Consider the following 20,961-nt stretch of genomic DNA (forward strand, 5'->3'; position numbering starts at 1 on the left):
GTTGTGGTAGGTGTCCCACATATGAAGTAGAGGAAGATGGGCACGAATGTTAACTCAGGGCCAGTCTTCCTCAGCAAAAAGAGGAGGATTGGCAGCAGATGTTAGCTCAGGGCTAATCTTCCTGAAAAAAAAAAAAGAATTAAATGTATTCACTTCTCTCCTTATTTTCATATAGTCCCCTGTTGAGATGTCCTTATAAGTTCTTACCACACTTTATTTTAATTGCCTATTTGGATTAGGCCTTTAATATGTGTCCCATGAACAAAATGATATACTGCAACTTATGAAATGACAAAGGCAAAATAAATATGACAAAATATTCAAAAATGAAGCAAGCTGACAAAATTTTGGCAATTCACCAATGCAGGGATGTTTTTATCATGCATCTAGAAATGCAACTCAATATTATATTCAGTTTATTTTGGAACAGCTTTTTACCTGATATCAATACTCAAATGTCACCAAATTATTAATTTTTTTAATTAATGTTTTTTCTTAATTACATTTGCATATATGAAGAAAAGTAATACACTGGACAAGTTATAAAGTACTGTCTCAGGCTTATGTGGAATTATGATTGCTTCCAACAATTACTGAAAGCTCTTTTCAAAGATAACCTTCCTACTAATGTATGTTTGTCCATGTAATAGACTGAAGACAGGCAGAAATCTGGCATTCTTGAAACAGCATGTAACTACTCAATGTAATGCTACAAATCAACTTATTTCCTTTAAAACTTCACTAAATAATTCCGAGGAGTACAACCAAACATTCAAAGCTCCCCGTGCTCATCCTAAGAATTAGGCAATCTTCTTTGATTTTTTCTTCTCTGCTTCTTCCTTTTCCTTTTCTATTTCAGTTACTTGTAATTCAATTTCTTTGGCACTAAACATCTGAGAAGAGAAAAAATTTAAAAAGCAAATTTCAATAATACCAGTAATTTCTAAATATTTATAGTATGAAGGGACTCAATTATATTTTATAAATTTACATTTTCTATTTATAACTTTATAGTGTATATAACTTCAAATATGTAATGAAATATTTCAAAAGGTTTAAAAGCAACACAACTTGTAACAATTATGGACAAAACCAGGACTCTATGACATTTCCACTATCACTGTGCTCTAAAAGAGCACAGGGTACAATGTGATGTTGCATTACGTATCCTGTATATGCATATAACTTGGAAAACATTTGAATGCAACGCTTATTCTATTCGTGAGCAAACAACTCCTTACTGAACTCCCCCTAGCCCTACCCCACTGTGTGATTCTCTGATAGGATTTGACTATCTTATCAGCTCACAGACTAGCCAAAGAGGTAGGGAAAAGATGATTTACACTGCTTTGTTTACAACTCTCTCACTAAGTACAAAGCAAAAACAGTTTTTATTTTATTAATATCAAAGATGAGAGCAACTTGCTCAAGGTCATACTGTTAAACAAATGCATCGCTGGAACGTAAACCCAGGTCCATCCAATTCCAGAGCACATGCTCTATTTCCCCTACAGCCTCTCCTGAAATATCATGTGGAAGGAGAGCACAGCTTTGCTGCTGTACACATACCCCCCTACCACTCATAATAAAAATATATGTATAACTCTGTGTGTGTGTCTCTCCAGATGTGTATATATGTATGTGATGGGGCTGGAGAGATGACTCTGGTCTCAGTGGTTCTCTGTCCCTGTGGTGTTGACACATCTGTCCCCCCATCCTTTACAGCAGGGGTGACACTGCGGCTCAGTTCCCATCTCCACACTCTGTGCTCAGCACTCTGGTTATTTCTGTGGGGCTGTGCTGGGGCAGACCCCATTACTCTGTCCCCATTTCTCTTATTCACTGAAACTTTGCGCTGCCCTATCCTTGCGTCCTCCGTCTATTGATTAACTAATAAAAGGTGGGAATGTGATGTCAAAACAATGACAACAACAAAGCCCCTAAAACCCAAAAACCCCACTGCTCCACATAGCACTGATTTTAACCTTATTTCCCCTTGAAATATTTTCCTTAAAACAAAAGAAAAGGTATATGTGAAATAATCCTTTTTAGCACCTTTTTCGTATAGATTCCCATGCTTTACGTGCTTTTGTACACTCTCAGCTAGAGAGAGCTAGTCAGCAAACCAGACTGTAAAGTTCTACCTAATGAACAATCGTGAACCACATTTCAAATGCTCTTTAGCCCATGAGTCCTCTATCACAATATCCTAACAATTTATCACATTGTTCTAAACAATTTATTTTGTGGTCCAGCAGTTTTAACCCATAAGAGCTGACAAAAGGCATAGAAAGAATAATGCTAGACTTGCCACAAAGACATATGGAAAGGTTATTACACAAGGCACTAAAATTTAAATCGCAAGCCACTTTTAAGTGAAAAGAAGAGAGAAGAGATAAAAGCCAGTAGGCAACCAAGAATGGGTGGTGCCTTAACATAATGAAGGATAACACTATGTTAGAAGCCTGGAGGGCCAACAATTATATAAATAGCAGCTGAATGACACTGGCTGGAAGCACATCTTGATTTCAGGAGATCTAAAAAGACAGGAAGAGTAACTGCTCTCTATATGGTGCCAGGAATGACTCTCCATAGGGAATAGCTATACTGACACCATATAGGGCTGACTCAGTAGGAATTCCTACTTAGAAGAATATATACCACTAAATGGGATAGGCCCATATATAGATCTCAGTGCCTCTAAGTCTTCACAAAGGGTTAGGCATAGGTAACTGTTTGCAATAAGCACATACAAATTAGTGACAGCCTACAGAAACAAAATGGAAATTGCAGTGTCAATGGATGCTAAAGGGATGTTTCAGGCTGATAATGAAGACACCAGTGGGTGTCAACAACATTTTAATTTTTTGTCAAAATACTTTATACTACAGGTATTTTTGTCTTCCTAATGACTTACCTTCAAAGGTTGGTTTCTTCTTATTATAGCAAGTTCAATGTTTTTTCCACCAGACTGGACAACCTAATGTAGAATAAGTGCAATGTGAGAATTACTTCAGGAAATTCTGTGTTTTAATAAGCCACTGAATGAAAAAAAAACCCTATGCTTTTCTGAATAAGCTTTATTAGATCACTTACTTCTAGCAAAGCTCTTATTGCTAATTTTACAGCTTCGTTGTCGTTTGCTATAGCATCTTCTGTGTAATTCTTTTCTAGGAATTCTCGAACAGTTTTAGCACTTCGGCCTATTGCATTTGCCTTGAAAAATAGAAGATAAGTATTATTATTACTGCAATATGAATGGATTTATGGTTAATAAGTGAATTTTAGAGACTTAGAGTTTTCATAATTACTAAATGAAAATTGAAGGTTTGAAAACTTAGCAAGCATTTCAGCAGCTCATTTGGTTACTGTATGAATAATTTTATTTTCAATATGAAATCAATATGAATAAACTTATTTTCAAATATACCAACACTTTGTCCTGGGTCTTGGCCAATGCTTTCTTTTACTTTAATGGTTCCAAAATCCTTGATAGCCAGAAGAGATTGAAAGAGTTGAAATTCCAAAAGATGTGGAGGGGAAAGGAGGTATAACTTTGCAATATGGTGCAAAAGGAAGAAAGAGAAGACTGAAAAAAAAAGGACATCCACGTGAAGAAGAAAGCTGACATGAGTAGGACTGTGTATCATTTTCTCAGAACTTAGAATAAAGTACAGAATTTAGAATAAAGTATAGTAATTATTGATTCATTATCTTCTTTGACTATAAGCAAGAAGTGCTTCTTCTGTTCCATTGCGCGTTTTATATTGTTCTGTAGACATTTCTGAAGGAAAGAGGCAAATGGATTTCCCTGGAGGCATGGCTATAGGTAGTAAATGCTGTGTTCTTTTAATTCAGTCTAAATATCCAGACTAATACTAGTGATGATAATAGTAATTTACATTAACAGAACACTTACGTGCCAGGCACTATATTAAGCATTTTACACGGATTATCTCATTTAACCATTACAAAACCAAACAGGTACTATTACTAACTCCAATTCATGGGTAAAGAAATGAAGGATTGGAAAGGTTAAAACGAGGTTTCTCAACCTCAGCACTATTGACATTTTGGGCTGGATATTTCTTTGCTGTGGGGGGCTGTCCTGTGCATCGTAGGAGGTTTAGCAACCTCTATCCACTAGATGCCAGTAGCGGCCCCTATCCCAGCTGTAACAGCCAAACATGTCTCTAGATCGTGCCAAATGGACTGAATCGACAGTCCAAGCTTTGACCTCTATGCATTATGCTGCCACATGCCTCTTTGCTATGATGACTCTAGAGAGGGGAAAGAACCAGCAGAAGGACCCATTCTTTCACGGAAGGATCCTGGCATTAAAGGGGAAATGTTTCAGTTCTAACTGGTTAGCAATATGATTACAGGAAAGAGATCTCAAAGGAGATTTTTAGGAAGGGAGCATGAAAACACATCTTTTGTACTACACGGGAGTTACTGTTCTGCTACTTCACAGAGCTTTTTCTATGTCTCTGTGTTTCAGAGGATTAAAATAAATAGCTGTGAAATTTTAAATTCGATTTTGTGGCCTTGAAATTCCACTATGATCAAAAGTAAAGCGTGGTACGACTTTGGAGTTTATTAGCTACTAGTTTTTTGGGGGTAACTAACTGGTTGCTGCCAAGAGGGGAAGTACCTACGGTAGCAGTTTATCCAGAAATCTCCGCCCTTACAGATCACTCCTGACTTTCCTGTCCACTTTCTCCAATTGCCGACGTCAAAATTCTTTAATTCTCACCTACTTGACTGGTTTCCTAAAATCTAGCTGCTTCTTGCCACACTCATATTCCCACCCTGCCTCCAACCCCATCACCCACCCCAGCCACTTCAACAGCCTCTGATGGTTTTGCAATGTTTTTCCTGCCTGTCTATCCAGATTTACGATGATTTTCTGTGGCAGAGAATACTAGCTGTCAACCCCAATGTCCATTCTTCCTTTGTGACAGAACTTGGGGCAATGTGCCTGCTGAAAAAATGTCATTTCCTAGCCTCCATTACAAATAGAAATATACAAGTGAAAGTAACTGGGTGGAACTTCTAGGACTCTTTTGCTGCCTGGAATGCAGACATGTTGGCTGGATGTCTGGTAGCTAACTTGAGAGCATGGAAAAAGACTAAGATAATAAAAGAGACAAACACTGGCAAGTGCCTACCTTCAAACTTCTCATTATGTGAGAAAAGCAAATCCTTATGTGTTACGAATCATATCTCTGTTGTTACGAGCCCAAAACAATACCTCACAGATACACCTCTGAGTGGATCCTGTCACTCAGTGCCCCTTGCCCCTTATTCCCAGAGCTCCTGGGGGTGCCGATGGCAGATAGCCCAGGCTCTTCACTTTCTTGAGAGATGCCTTGGTTAACTGAGCTGCCTCACCCAAGGTCATGCACTCTTCTAGCGGTGGCCCATATCCAATGACTGATGAAGAGTTGTTAATGTCCAGCCCCCTCACCCCAACTTGGAACAACTTTGAAGAGCCACCCGAGATGCAGAGCTTCCCATGGGGCTGACCAGGCCTTTACTGAGACTGCACTGCAGTCCCCCTTCTCCCTCTGCCTCGCGCTGTTCCCTTCCTTTCAAGAAATGCTGATCCCAAAAGCACTTAATAATACACTTCCTAAAAATGATGGCTAAACAGCCTTTAAAAGTCTTTTCGGTCCTAAGATGCTATGTCTCTATGGTAGTATTTTCCAAAGAATACCAGAGTGGAGAGAGGATCTATGATAAAAGGTTTCTAAATTCAAGTAATCTTGGCGATGACTACTTTAACTGCTTCTGGAAGACGTACAATGCTTTTTAGAAGATCCATAACCTAATAAAACATTAAATTTCTTTAGACAAACACCACCCAAAATGACTTAGCTTGTTTACCTTATATCTATATATCTAGTAACATCAAAGAAATACACTTTGAGAAACATTGTTCTGAAGTACACAACATATTAACTTTGTTCCCGTTTTGAAGCATTACTGACAACAGCAAAACATGCCCCCGAAAGCATTAACACTGTTAGTTTTGTAATATCATGCTTTGGTCATTTGGAAAACACTGCTTCAGTGAATTAATGCAGATCTTCCAAATGTTGACCAATTTGATTTCTAAAATATCAAATAATCATGCTCATTAATTTCACCACCAATCTCATCAAAGATGTCTTTAAGTACTGAGAAACTGTTCAGCTCTTTGTGACAAATGTTTTTCAAAATTTTAATTTTCGCTTGAAAGCTTGAATTTTATCACTGACAACAAGTACTATCGGTTGTTTCCTTAAAGTAAAGGCCTCGGATCACTCATTCTTTAGAAGATTTCCTGCTAAATTTCCAAGTCTGAATAACCACAGTTATTCTGTCTGTTGTGCTATCAAGTAAAAATGAAGTTCCATAAAAAATGGGCTATTTTAGCTTACAACTCAAACAATCGCATAATTGTTTTTCCTCAAAACAACATTACCTGCAGTAGATGTGCTTTAAGCATACTTCTGTTTCATCACACAGAATATGAAAAGATGCATACTTGAGAGTTAATGTTTTTCCCCCCTGAGGAAGATTCACCCTGAGCTAATATCTGTGCCAGTCTCCCTCTATTTTGTACATGGGTCGCAGCCACTGCAGGGCCGCCAGTGAGGGGTGTAGGGGTGTAGATCTGCACCTGGGAACTGAACCTGGGCTGCCAAAGTGGAGTGCACCGAACTTAACCACTAGATCATGGGGCAGGCCCAAAGAGTTGAGATTTTTTATAATAATGTTTTTATTGAGATGTAATTGACATAGTATATTAGTTTCAGGTGTACAAAATAATGATTCCATATTTTATATATTGCAAAATGATCATAATAAGTCTAGTTAACATCCTTCACCACACACAGTTACAATATTTTCCTGTGATGAGAAAAAAGTCGATTTAATAAAATTAATGATTTTTACTGTTTCATCAAAGACAACTTATGAGGAAGTTGAATTTATTTATTAATTTACTACAAAGGCATGATGGTAAAGAATACAATGAGTACTAGTACACCTGGCTGCTAGCGCACCAGCAGTTTCATCCACCATTGCTTTCACATCATCACTACAAATGTCCACACAGAGACAAAGCGAAGGATTGTCTTAGTATTATTATGAAAATAGTTTTTACTTCATGGACCAGGAGTCTGAAGACTACATTTTGAGATCTGTCACTTTATACTATGTATCCTATTTGGCTACATCCTGTAACCTTATAAGGCCAAGAAACCCCTACACAGTATGGGTTTTACACAGACATACCTGAAATTTTCTAACACTGCAGTTTTTTAAATTAAAAGGATGAGTTCTAAATCTGGCAGGTCAGCAAAGTCATCTGGGAAGAGCCCTTGTCCCAACATAGCCACTTGGCTGGCTTCTTTTCATTCAGTCTCAGCTTAAACATCCCTTCTTCAGAGAAATGTTCCCTCTACATACAATCTAAAGCAACTCTCTGTTGTGATCTAGGACATTATCCAGCAGCTTGGTTTCATCATTGCACTTATCTCTACTTAATGTCAAACTAAACAAAGAAAAGTGCAAGTTGTAGAATGATATGCATAATATGATACCAATTGTATGAAATTTTAAAATATGCAAAATAGTCCCTATTACTTATGGATACTTCCATGTGCAGTAAAAGTGTAAAGTTATGCATTGAAAAGATAAATGTCAAACTTAGGATAGTGGTTTCCTGGAGCAGGTAGGAGGAGATGTTGTAGGAGGGGAATGAGATTAGAAGGATGCACAAGAAGCTTCAATTACATTCAAGCTGGCTGGTGGTTACACGGGTGTTTTAAATATTATTTTCAGAAGTCTGAAATATTTCTCTTAAAAAATGATCTGGAGCAAATATGATAAAACATTAACATCTATTTAAATTTGCTGAATACATGCGTATATTTATATTATTTTGTATTCTTATGTATGTGCTTGGAAGGTTCCATTAAAAACAATTATTTCTTTTAAACATAAAACTGTCCGTGCTTCTACTTAAACATTTTCACACTGGGTTCCATGCACTTGCATCTATTTAAGGTCTTTTATGAATATTTTCACTTGCCTCTACATTCGTTGTTTTGCTTCTCCACTGTATCTTTTTCATAAATTTATAAAAATTCCAAAACATTTCATTCTTGCTCCTCTTTCATACCCTACATCCATCAGCACAGCCTCACACCATTTCTCATCCTGCAAAATAAAATTAAAGTCCAGCCACTTCTCATCATTTCCAGCACTACCACGTGGCACAGATCATTGGGATTTTTATTATATTCTTTATTGGCCTCCCTGCATCCATCCTTGCCCCCTCCATACATTTTATCACAGCAGCCAGAAGCACCTCTTAAAAGTCATTTCATGTCTCTGTTTTGCTAAAAAACTTCCGATGACTTCCCATCTTGCTCAGAGTAAAATTCACAATCTTATAATGGAGTATAAGAAAGGCCCTCTATGATTCTGTCTCTCTGCTCCACAGACTCCTGTCTAACCTCACATCCTACCGTTACCTCCCTCCCTCCCTCTGCTCCTTCCATCTCTTGCTACTCCTAAAACACACCAAGAAGCTGCACTTCAGGGTATTTGCCCTTGCTGCTGCCTCTCTCTGGAATGCTCTTCCCCGGATATGTTAACAATTTGCCCCCTTCACTTCCTACAGTCTCTGCTCAAATACTCCTCTGCCCTGACTACTCTCTATAAAACTGCACCCCGCTCCTGCACCGTCCCCATCCCCCTCACCTGACTTTACATTCCTCCATAGTAGTACTTCTCAAATTTTAATGTATATAAAAATTATATGGAGATCTTGTTAAAACAGATTCTAATTCAGAAGGCCTGGTGGGACGTGATATTCTGTATTGCTAATAAGCTCTCAGGTGATGCTGGTTTCTGACCCACTCCTTGAGTAGGATGTGTTAACATCTAACCTACTATATATTTACTTGTCTTTCTGTCACCTCTAGAATATAAGCTCTCTAAGAGTAGAGATTTTGTTTAGTCACTGCTATCCCTAGTGTCTAGAAGAGTGCCTAGCACATAGTAAGAGCTTAACATTGTTGATGAATGAATGAATCCCATAGTATGGCCAATCTTAAAAAAAAACTTCTCTTGAACCTGTATTCTCCTCTAGCTACTGTTCCATATCTCTGCTCCCTTTATAGCTAAACTTCTTAAAGGAACTATCTTTACTTCCTTCCTTACTATTCCCTTTTCTTCAATTTTCTATTTTGAAAATTTTGAAAACTATGAAAAGTTGAGAATACAATGAACAACTAACTACATACTCCTTTTGTGTGTGTGTGAGGAAGATTTGCCCTGAGCATTCATTGCCAATCTTCCTCTTTTTTTGCTTGAGGAAGAGTTGCCCTGAGCTAACATCTGTGCCAGTCTTCCTCTATTTTGTACGTAGGATGCCTCCACAGCATGTCTGATGAGTGGAGTAGGTCCACGCCCAGGATCCAAACCCACGAACCCAGGCTGTCAAAGCGGAGCATGCAGAACTCTAACAAGTCAGCCATGGGGCCAACCCCACAACTAACTAGATATTCTTAACTTAGATTTATGAATTGTTAACACTTTGAGATATTTGTTTTACCTCACTTCATTTATTTTCACAAATATACACTTTTTTATATTGAAGTTGCAGAAACCACAATATTTCATCTCTAAATACTTCAGCATCTATCCCCTTAAAACAAGTGTGTTGTCTTATATAACACTGTAATTATCACCCCCCACCAGAAATTTCAAACTGATACAATACTATTATCTAATATACACTCCATATTTAATATCTCCAGTTGTCCCCAAAATGTCCTTTGTGATTGTTTTTCCCCCATCCAGGGTCTAATCAAAGACCGAACTGCATTCGTCTCTTTAGTCTTTAAACTAGAAATGTCTCCTTGTTTTTTTCTGTCTTTCAATAACATGAATATTTTTTAAATGTCTTGTAGAATGTTCCACAATCTGGATTTATCTGATTGTTCCCTCTTGATCAGATTAGGGTTAAATACAATGGCAAGAATACTACAAAGGTTGGGCCAGGCCAGTGGCATAGTGGTTAAGTTTGTGTGCTCTGCTTCGGTGGCCTGGGGTTCACGGGTTCCGATCCCAGGCATGGGCCTACACACTGCTCATCAAGCCATGCTGTGGTGGTGTCCCACATACAAAATAGAGGAGGACTGGCAGAGATGTTAGCTCAGGGACAATCTTCCTCAAGCAAAAAGAGGAAGATTGGCAAGAGATGTTAGCTCAGGGCCAATCTTTGTCATAAAAAAAAAAGAATACTACAAAGGTGATGTTATTTCTTTCCCATTATATCACACCAGGAGGCACATAATGTCAATTTATCCCATTATAAGCGATGGTAAGTTTGAAGGTTATCATGGTGTCCACCAGATCTCTCCACTGAAAAGGTACATTTTCTCCTTTGTGATTAATAAGTAATATGTGGGACCATGTGGACATCCTTTTCCTTAGCCATCTTTTACCTGGTAGTTTTAGCATCCCTTGATGATTCTTGATCTTTCCTCCCTATTTCTTTTAAATTCACTCCAATCCAGCTTTCATCACCATCAGTCCATGCATGCTGTTCTTGTCAAGGTCACCAATAGCCTGCATGTTGCCAAATCCAATCATTGCACTGTCTTCTTACTTGACCCATCAGTGGCACTGACTCAGCTGATCATCTCTTCTTGGAATACTCTTTTCACTTGGGATCCAGGACACTGCTCTCTGGGGTCTCCTCCTTCACCGACTGCTGGATCCTTCCCCACCTTTCACTGGTCTAATGCCCCAAACTTAATCAGTTCTTGCCTGATTTATTATTAGACACAGCCTTCTAACTTGTTTGCCTGCATCTCCCCTACCCTACCCTACAATCTATTCTCAATACAGCTGCCAGAGAGACTTTTAAAATATAAATCAGATCATGTTACTCTCATATGCAAAAATATCAAATGGCTTTATCCATCACTTTATTTAATATCTCAAGTCCTATCCATGGCCTTCAGACCTGACAAGATCTAGATCCCTCCTACCTCTGTTACTGCACCCTTACCACCATCTTTCTTGTAGATTTGCTGTAGCAAAGGCATATGTTCCCACGTAGAGCTACAGCTCTAGCTATGATAGCCTCCCTGATAGTTCTCATACATATGGAACATGCTGCTGCCTTGGGAGTTGGTCTTTATTGTTTCCTCTATTTGGAACACCATAGAAATAACTACCTGGCTTGCTCCTTCACTTTCTTCAGGTCTCTGTTCAAATGTCATCTTTTCAAAGGTGCTTACCCTGACCACCTTACCTACCAGTCACTCTCTATCCTTCTAACCATGTTTCCTTTTTTTTCATAGCACTTATATATTATGTATTTGTCTGAGTTCACCTCTATATCCCCAGACTTAGAACAGTATTTGATATATAATTGGAATTCAGTATGTATAGACTGAATATTTGTTAAAGGACAGACTCTTTATATAATTATTTTATTTTATAACTTTTGGTGGTGAATTATCTTTGGGAATCCTGCACTGTAATATCCCTAAGTGCAGAGATATCATCAACTCCACGCTTACTGCTCTGCTACTCAATTCCTTCTTCATTTTTGGTCCCTTAGGATTTTCTGTCTTTCTTGTGAGTTCAGCTATGCATTATTAAAAAATGTTAATGATCACTTTAACATCCTAGGTGTTTATAGCAGGAGAATTTTTAGTTAATGTAATTTAATATAATTTGCCAAACCCCAGAACCTGCTACTCGAAGTAAAAAATATTTTCTTCAATATGAAAATGTGTTAAGAAAGAAAAAAACACTTCAAAATGGGTTTCCCTCACCACAACTGACCTGGATACTGCCAGAGTACGTGGCAACCTGCCAGGCTGTCTGATCTCGTTGGCCTCTTCTGTCAGGGAAGGAGGTGCAGTTTGCCCTCACTGGAAGAGAAACTTACTCTAGATGTGCTTCCCTTCCCTGTCCTCAACGCTTCTGTCAGCCCCACCATCTGTGGACTTGCTGGATGCTTTCTTCACCATCATGGTATCCTATAAAACACTGCTGCTGACCAAGGAACTGATGTAAGGAACTGAGAGAACAGACTTATGCCCCTGGGATCCACTGGTTTTATCCTGTTCTCTATCCCCCTGGAATAGCCAGCCTCATAGAAACATGGAATAGCTTACTGAAGACTCCTTTATAGCACCAGCTGGGTGATACCTTATGGAGCTATGTTTCTGTTCTATAAGATCCTGTATCTGCCCTGAAACAGGAACGATTAACTGATTTCTCCCATGGTCACAAATCTAGGAATCAAGTGACAGACATCTCATTAACACCCCTAATAGCCCACTTGTAAAATTTCTGCTTCCTGTCACCACTGGGTTCTTAGTTCCCAAGTGGAGGTGAGGGGGGAGTGGTGACGTTCTACCAGGGGCTGTAACAAGAATTCCACTGAACTAGAAGCTAAGACTGCCACTTGGCCATTTTGGACTTCCCATGCCACTGAACCAATAGGCAAGGTGGGCATTATTGTAAGGATGGTATGATTTATTCTGATTATCAAGGGAAATAAAGCTATTATTATACAATGAGATGAGGGAAGAGATATCTAGAACTCAAGGGATTATGGAGGTCTTAGTATTCCTATGTAAAGTGAAAAAAATTAATGGAAGGCTCTGTAACCCATTAAGACAGGATCACTAATGGGCCACAATCTTCCAAAAAAAATACGTTTGTGGGGGCCGGCCCCATGGCCAAGTGGTTAAGTTCGTGCTCTCTGCTTTGGCAGCCCAGGGTTTCACCGGTTTGGATTCTGGGCACGGACATGGCACCACTCATCAGGCCACGCTGAGGCGGCATCCCACATGTCACAACTAGAAGGACCCACAACTAAAATATACAACTATGTCCTGGGAGGAGGGGAGGGTTGGGGAGAAAAATCAATAAAAAAATAAAAAATAAGTTTGTGTCACCTGCCAGATAAAGAACCCCAACAAACCAAAGTGCTGGTATTAGCTACTTCTGTTCTCATTTCTGCAACTGGTCATGTGGCCATAGTGTATATTTATAACTTCCTTTTTCTACTCTCCATTTCACACATCTTCTACCTGCACCTTGTAAGACTGTAACAACCTAGCACTGCAAAGTGTTGTCACCACATGGTACCACAGCTGTGTCCTCAACAGCCCACTGTACCATTCTATCAGGTTACTTGGTATAGTAGGTAAGAGTAAAAAAACAAAACATAGAAATGAACAACAAAAACTCCCCAAAATCCCTGATCTCATGGCTGAAGTCCTCCCAAAATAGAAAAAAAACAGATTTTATTCTACCTTTCAAGGCTGTATATCACAATTTATATAATACGCATAGAGAATTATTTGGCCTAAGGGAGGTAGCATGATGTAGTGGAAAGAACTTTGACTAATAAGCAGAAGACCCTGAATTCTAATTCCAGTTTTGCTATTAAGTAGTGGTGTGAACTTAAAAAAATTCACTTAACTCCTGAGTATCACTTACCAAATATGGAAAATAAAGTTTTCAAATGTTTTTTGTTACAGATAATGTTTTTTAAAGCTGCATAATACTTCCTTCAGCCAAAATCTTACGAGAAAGTACAATATGTAAAATCAGTAAAATGAGATAATGGGGTATACACGTGTATGCATGTGTATGCACACACCGTTCAGACCCTCCCCACCTCCGCCATATGGCCTTAAGACACCACAGCACGGCATAGTTTCAGACTTAGATGATCAATGAAATCCCCAACAATTTTAAAATTCCAATATTTTCCAAATTAATTGGCTTTGAAATAAAATAAAAATGCTTTTCTGTATGACCCCAGGGAGCAACCAAATCAAAATGGAAAATTACATAAACTTGGAAATTGTTGTTATGATATTGAAATGAAAGGTAATGATGTAATGATAAATGCAAACAGAAGATGGCAGACTTCAAAATACTTAGAGAAAGATTGTGTGTAATAACTTGTTTTGTTTAGGGCATAGGTTTGGAAAGGCACAAGAAATCTAGTACATGTAAAAGATTTCTAACTGGCAGGAAAAAGCCTGGTATTTGCAGCAGGTAAATGTGTAGCTTCTGATTACCAATGAGATTGTCCAGGTAGCTTAAAAGAAGATGTGCAGCTAACACAAGTATTGAGACTTTTGTGCCTAGAATATAACACATTGTTTTACTGGCCTGGTTAACTGTTTTATAAAACAGTATCTTATGAGTATGGTGAGCTCAAATCAAATCCTATAGATAATACAGGCATAGAGACCAAGGCAATATTTCCCCATTAATTCATTTGCATCTTTTAAAATTTTTTCCTTCTTCTCCCCAAAGCCCCCCAGTATATAGTTGTATATGTTAGTTATGAGTGCCTCTGGTTGTGCTATGTGGGGTGCTGCCTCAGCATGGCCTGATGAGCGGTGCCATGTCCACGCCCAGGATCCAAACCAGTGAAACCCTGGGCCACCGAAGCAGAGCGCATGAACTTAAACACTCGACCATGGGGCTGGACCCTCATTTGCATCTTAATCATAGTAAAATAAACTCTTCATGAAATTGTTTAAAGCCTAGGTATTTAAACTTTTAATGAAGTCAAAATCACTTAGATTCTGTGGTGTAGTCTTATTCTTATATATGAGAATATACAAAAATTCACTTCTGGAAACTGCCACTAGTTTCCCTAGGCCGAAGACTTTTGTATTAGATTTAAGCGCACCATTAAACAAATTTAGTAGTTGGGTACTAAAACAAGGATAACGACTTATCCCAGAAGACAAACTATCTTCCAGGAATTATGTGGAGACAACTGCAACATCCTGACACATGGGTATAACTGATTCATAGTTTGGGGGGCTCTGACTCTTCTAGAATGGAAGATGCATTAAATTTTCAGTATGGGGTTTAAATGCTCATTTAATTCTTTACTAAAAGCAGAAATACTATTACTACTCAAAGCAAGCATCTATATGATGCAATACTAATTTGGAAGAAGGAATGATGAATTAGAAACTGGATATTTTTCTTATTTGATCATTTATATACACTTAAGTTTGTTACATCTTCTCAAAAGTAAGGAAAACACCCTGTGATTAATAAACTAAAGTGTTTCTGTACCCATCAAAACCATGATAGTTTCTGACTAGCTAAATAGCCACATAAAGGTTGTATCACCATCGATATTTTAATGCAACATAAATTTTTTTGTCATGTCCCTGAAAGTGATAAAGCATTTACAGTGAATACATTTAGTCAACTTTTTTTTTTAAAGACTTCTTTTTCTCCCCAAAACCCCCTCAGTACATAGTGGTATATATATATATCTTTTTTCAGTTGTGGGTCCTTCTAGTTGTGGCACATGGGACGCCACCTCAGCATGGCCTGATGAGTGGTGCCATGTCTGCACCCAGGATCCGAATCGGCGAAACCCTGGGCTGCTGAAGTGGAGCGCAAAAACTTAACCACTTGGCCACCAGGCTGCCCCCTCAACTTCTAAAATATATTAACAAATTCATGACTCACCTTCCAAGCATGGTAAGTACCAGAGGGATCAGTCTGATACAATCTTGGGATACCATCGTCATCAAAGCCTACAATTAAGGCAGAAATACCAAAAGGTCTTCGTCCATTGCTCTGAGTATATTTCTGAAAAATAAAATGTTTTCATAACTACTTTCTATATGAGGCCATACAAAGTATAACAGTATTACTTATCAAATAACAAATTCTAATAGTAAATAAAGCATTCCTGCCAAAATGATCTTCTTTATCAATTCTTATTTTAGTATCTTTAAGATCCTCTACCTGACTTTTTCTGGACTGACTTCAATCCACGATGAAATTTTTAAGAAATTAATGTACACAGTCTGTAAAATAAAATCCTAAGTTTGCTTACATATGGTCTTAAGATAATTTTCTTGTTGCTCCATGAACATTTTGGTAACATAACTAGATTGTGATCTCTTTAATATAGCAGAGAACTGTGTGTGTCACAGCATTTTGGTTCCCAGCACAGCTGATTTCAGTGAGCTGTGCTTTGGAAGCATGTCCTTGGTTTACTTTGAGAGACACTGTAATTGTTACTATTATTATCCAGTATTCTCACTTGATACTATTATCATCAAGTATATTCTGTTCACTATAGACTAAGCTATCTCTACAGAAAAGCCAACCAAGACATTTCTTTCAGTCCCAAGACAAGGAAACCTTTGTTTCTCTTGAAGAAAAAGCATGCTTTTCCCTCACAGACAGCGGGGCACTGGAAACCAATTATATTTCTTTTTCCTGTTGTGCCAGGAACTTCCTGGATTTGTGCTCCAGGGAGTGGAATTCACACTCATTCTGAGACTGGTGCCCCTAGACATTGTACCAAGAGGCAGTTCTGACAGAAAGCTCAAGACTCCATTTGTAGGCAGCTTGAGGAACTGTATGTAACTCTGTAGCTTGAAATAACTTTACACTAGCTTTCTTCTTGGACTTGTCAATGTATCCTAATTTTTATTTTTAAATTTTATCATATATGTATCTCCATAAACCACCTCAAAATTTGAATGCAAATAGTTGGGTTACAAACATAAACTGTTAAAGAATAGGGTTTATGTCTTAATTCCTTTGTATTTTCTAATGTTCCTAGTTCATATTGAGGTATGAAGTAGATGCTTTGTAAATATACCTTAGAGGAGAGACCCTTTTACTTTATTTGCTCAATAAACCATTTTTTTTGTTTTGTTTGTTTGTTTGTTTGTTTTGAGGAAGATTAGCCCTGAGCTAACATCTGCCAATCCTCCTCTTTTTGCTGAGGAAGACTCGCCCTGAGCTAACATCTGTGCCCATCTTCCTCTACTTTATATAAGGGATGCCTGCCACAGCATGGCTTGACAAGCAGTGTGTAGGTCCACACCCGGTATCCGAACCAGAGAACCCCAGCCTGCTGAAGTGGAATGTGCGAACTTAACCCATGTGCCACTGGGCCGGCCCCTAAACCATTTCTTTTTAATGAAAAAGTAACACATGGACAAGGTTAAAATGATTTAAAAAGTACCAAAGTTGTACATAAAGGGTCTCTCTCTCTTGTCCCAGAACCCAGGCTCCTTCCCCGTGGCAATTCCACTGTGACAGATTTACAATATATATTTCTATAACTGTGCAATGCATAGCCTTTATAGTTCTAGAAGAAAACCTAAGAACCACAATTGGGAACCTTGTATACATAACATTCTGTACCTTGTTTTTTGGTGGATACCTTTTTAACTACCAGGAAAATCAAAGCAAATAAAAAAGAAAAGTAGAACAATATAAAAATTTGGACTTTCTTGCATATGAATTAAATTTTTAAAATAGGGCAATTTTTCTATAAATATGTAATTTAAAACTTTAATACCTAGGATATGTAGTCCATTAAAAAATCTCTACATGGACAAATGGTAAAATCCACGCCAGAAAGTGTTTTAAATGCTATAAATGTATTAAGTCATTTAATCCATAATGCAACCCAACAAAGTAGGTATTATTGTAACACTCATTTTATAAATAAGAAAATTGAGGTAAAACAAGCTAGTTTGCCCAAGGCATTAAGTAGGAAGTAGCAAGGCCAGGATTCAAACCCTCAAATTCTGGCTCCTGGGGAACAGTCTTAACCATTAGAGTGCCTGTCAAAGTGAAGGATAGTTAGAAGGACTAGAAAGGACTAGAAGGGACTAGAAGGACTGAAAATAGCAAACCAACATGTAGAAAAATATCAACCTCATTACTAATTATAAAATACAAATTGAAACAACTATTACAGTACTATGTTATTTGCAAAATAAAAGAAAAATGAAAAACCCAATGCTAATGATCCTTCAGGGATACATTTATGCATTGCTGGTTGCACAATAAAAATTGGTTCAATCTTTTTAGAAAGCAATTTAGCTACATATAACAAGAGTCTTAAACCAATTACAGTCTCTAATCTAGTAATCCCATACTGAAAATTAATTTAACAATATAATTCAAAATAGAAAAAGAAAGGCTGTGACAAAGAGTAATGTTATTAAAGTAGCAAATTGAGAGAGAGAAAAAAAATGAAAGAAACTGGAAACAACCTAAATAATTACCAGATATTAACTAGAAACAGTATTATGTAGTTAGTAAGAACCTTAAGTATAAGGACTATGTTGACATATATAAAGGACACATAAAATTATAAGTGAAAAAATACATGTTTACATCATGATTATACTTAATGTCCAGCCATGTATCTATGCATGAATTCAGAAGAAGTCATATCTAAACCTGATTAGTTATGTTTAGGTTTGTAGCTGAAAGAATCATGGGTATTTCTTTGGTCAACTTTAAAAAATGGTTCTCATTACTATGTCTCCAGAAGTGTAGAAATCCCCTTAAAGATTAGATTTATTGTTTTAAATTTTAATATAATTCCCAGAATTGATACTGACTGAGATTTCTAGTGATCAAATCAATCCATTCCATTGGAATAACAGTGTAAGTATGAAGTAAGTGTGAGAAAGAATAAGGAATTTAGTTGATTTAATAGACCAAATGATTGGAGTGATTATAGTATTTTCATAGGACCCATAATGATGGAAAAGGAGAAAACTTGAAGAAATCTGTTGGAATATTGGCTTACCTGCTTTAAGGTTGCTATGAAGCGAGTTATATATTCTACAGTGACTGGGTCCTCAACTGTGAGCTTATGACTCTGGCATTCCACACGAGCTCTGTTTATTACTACTCTAGCGTCAGCAGTCAGTCCTATGAAAGTAGTTGACACATTACAAAAAAGAATGACTTTTTTCCTTGACAAAAGGGTTTTAACCATCATAAAATCTTTCTTATAATGTCCTTTGTTTTTCTCAATATATATCCATTATAAAGAACTTGTAAAATAGAGTATCACTTGTCCAACACTGATTTATTTCCTTTAAGACTTAATTTGATGCACTCTTCTTTTTCTTTTTCTTTTTTTTTTTTTTTGGTGAGGAAGATTCACCTTGAGCTAACATCTGTTGCCAATCCTCCTCTTTTTTTTGTTTGAGGAAGACTAGCCCTGAGCTAACATTCGTGTCAGTCTTCCTTTACTTTGTACATGGGATGCCTCCACAGCATGGCTGATGAGTGGAGTAGGTCTGAGCCCAGGATCCGAACGGCAAACCCGGGCTGCTGAAGTGGAGCACGCAGACTTTAACCACTTGGCCAGGAGGCCGGCCCCTTATTTTCTTTTTTAAAGAAAACGGCTTTAAAGAATAATGATTAAACACTAATGTCACATAAACTATTTCCAAAAGATCAAAATGATTTAATTCACAGTAGCTGGGCTGGTTATCAGGTTTTATTAAATGTTTTTAAAAAATCTATGTAGTCATATTTTTAAAATTTTTTTCTGAAAGATATCAATGGCAGACTGTTCAAAGGTTGATGTCTATCCAGATTCCAAGACCAATATACTTATTACCTAAACCATGAAGTAAGCTGGATTTCTTCTTGTGAAAACAATGAGTATTACTTCATTATCAAACACATATCCATTGAATTCAAACTGCATTCAATGTAACTGTGACATATCATTTCTCAGCTTTTTGTCTAAGATTAAGGGTTTGAAAATCAAGAAAGCTAAAACAGAAAAAGAAAACACTTCTTTGCTTTTGCCATACCGAAATATCATATAATTAATTTTCAACACTTCTATAAGGAAATAGTTAATGTGTTTCTATCAAAAAAATAGACTGATCAAAAGCTTAAACAGATGCAAAGGCTGCAAACATTTCTATTCAAGACTTCTTTGGCATTTGACCTCTCCATGGCCATTTTCTTTCTTTCCCTACTCTTTTAATACCACATTGCCCAAAAACTTCATTCATAAAATCTCTGAAACAGCTGTTTCTCACATAACCATCAGTCTTTTGCAGTCACAAACTCTTGCTCCCCTTCCACACCATTTCAAATAGTGTTTCTACAAACCTGGAAGAATGTCAGTCCCTGAAGATAGTTAATAGCAGTCAACAATAAAGAAGCTGTTAGAATATGCCACTGTTAAGAAGCACCCTAACGCTCACGGGTAGGGAGCAAATTATAATCAGACAGCTAAAGGAAGAGAAACTGATTCTCTTCTTTTTGCAAATGTTATCTGAAAGAAAAGAATGGGAAAAGGTTGACTCAGCCCATCCTATGGATTAAAAGCTTCACTCACTTAGAAAATATTATCAGAAAGGAGATTTTTAAGTATTTCCCCTTTACAATGTAAACGTGATCCAAAACTATAGAAACATAAAAGTATCATACTTAGAAAGTAGTAATATACCTGATTCAAGGAAAAAAATTTAGTGGTAAATTTGCCAAACCATGAGTAACACAGTTGTGTGTATGTGTCTGTTTTCAACCTAAGTAGTAGGAATTATACTAATCGATACTAAATGGCTAGAAAAAGAGAACAAATTCCACTTAAAGATAGCATTGAAAATTGCAATTTCACTTTGATTATAAATAAGCTGTTTATAGAAGAATGGAGCCCTCAGTCTAGTGCTTTTAAATTTATACCACAGCTTTACCTTGAAGATACTATCATATTATAAAATTTCTACTATGAAATGGAATTCCACATGCCTCATGAAATAATTCTTTTTCAAACTCTTTGACTTTTTTCCCTAAGGGTTGTTTTCCAAACATTAAAAGCACAATATAACAACAACATTGACAAAATAATGTGATTTTTTTTCAAAATGGAACTATTTTTTTCTTATATATGCGTGCTCATTGTAAAGTATTTCAACAGGGGGAATAAAAGTTACCATATAATTCCACAATTTATAAACAGAACTATATGACACACATTCTTCTGTAATTATTTTTAAGACATATTTTGGATACTTTCCCATTTATACATACAGATCCTACACTTCCTTTTGTAACTGCCACTAAATAGTAATAAGAATGATA

At 37.2% G+C, this 20,961-nt stretch overlaps 1 protein-coding gene across 1 annotated transcript in view; it reads right to left on the minus strand.

Annotated features, from left to right (window-relative positions):
- Positions 1–800: 800 nt before the first annotated feature.
- Positions 801–20,961, minus strand: part of PSMA8 (proteasome 20S subunit alpha 8) — a 41,569-nt gene continuing 21,408 nt past the window's right edge. Inside the window, exons 3-7 of the mRNA XM_046670868.1 lie at positions 18,656–18,780; positions 15,550–15,672; positions 3,097–3,216; positions 2,918–2,980; positions 801–893 (exon numbers count right to left, since the gene is read on the minus strand). Of these exons, the coding sequence (XP_046526824.1) occupies positions 801–893; positions 2,918–2,980; positions 3,097–3,216; positions 15,550–15,672; positions 18,656–18,780 (524 nt within the window). The remainder of the gene's footprint in view (positions 894–2,917; positions 2,981–3,096; positions 3,217–15,549; positions 15,673–18,655; positions 18,781–20,961) is intronic.

This window comes from Equus quagga, chromosome 9 (genome assembly GCF_021613505.1).
Source record: "Equus quagga isolate Etosha38 chromosome 9, UCLA_HA_Equagga_1.0, whole genome shotgun sequence".
NCBI classification, from domain to species: Eukaryota; Metazoa; Chordata; class Mammalia; order Perissodactyla; family Equidae; genus Equus; species Equus quagga.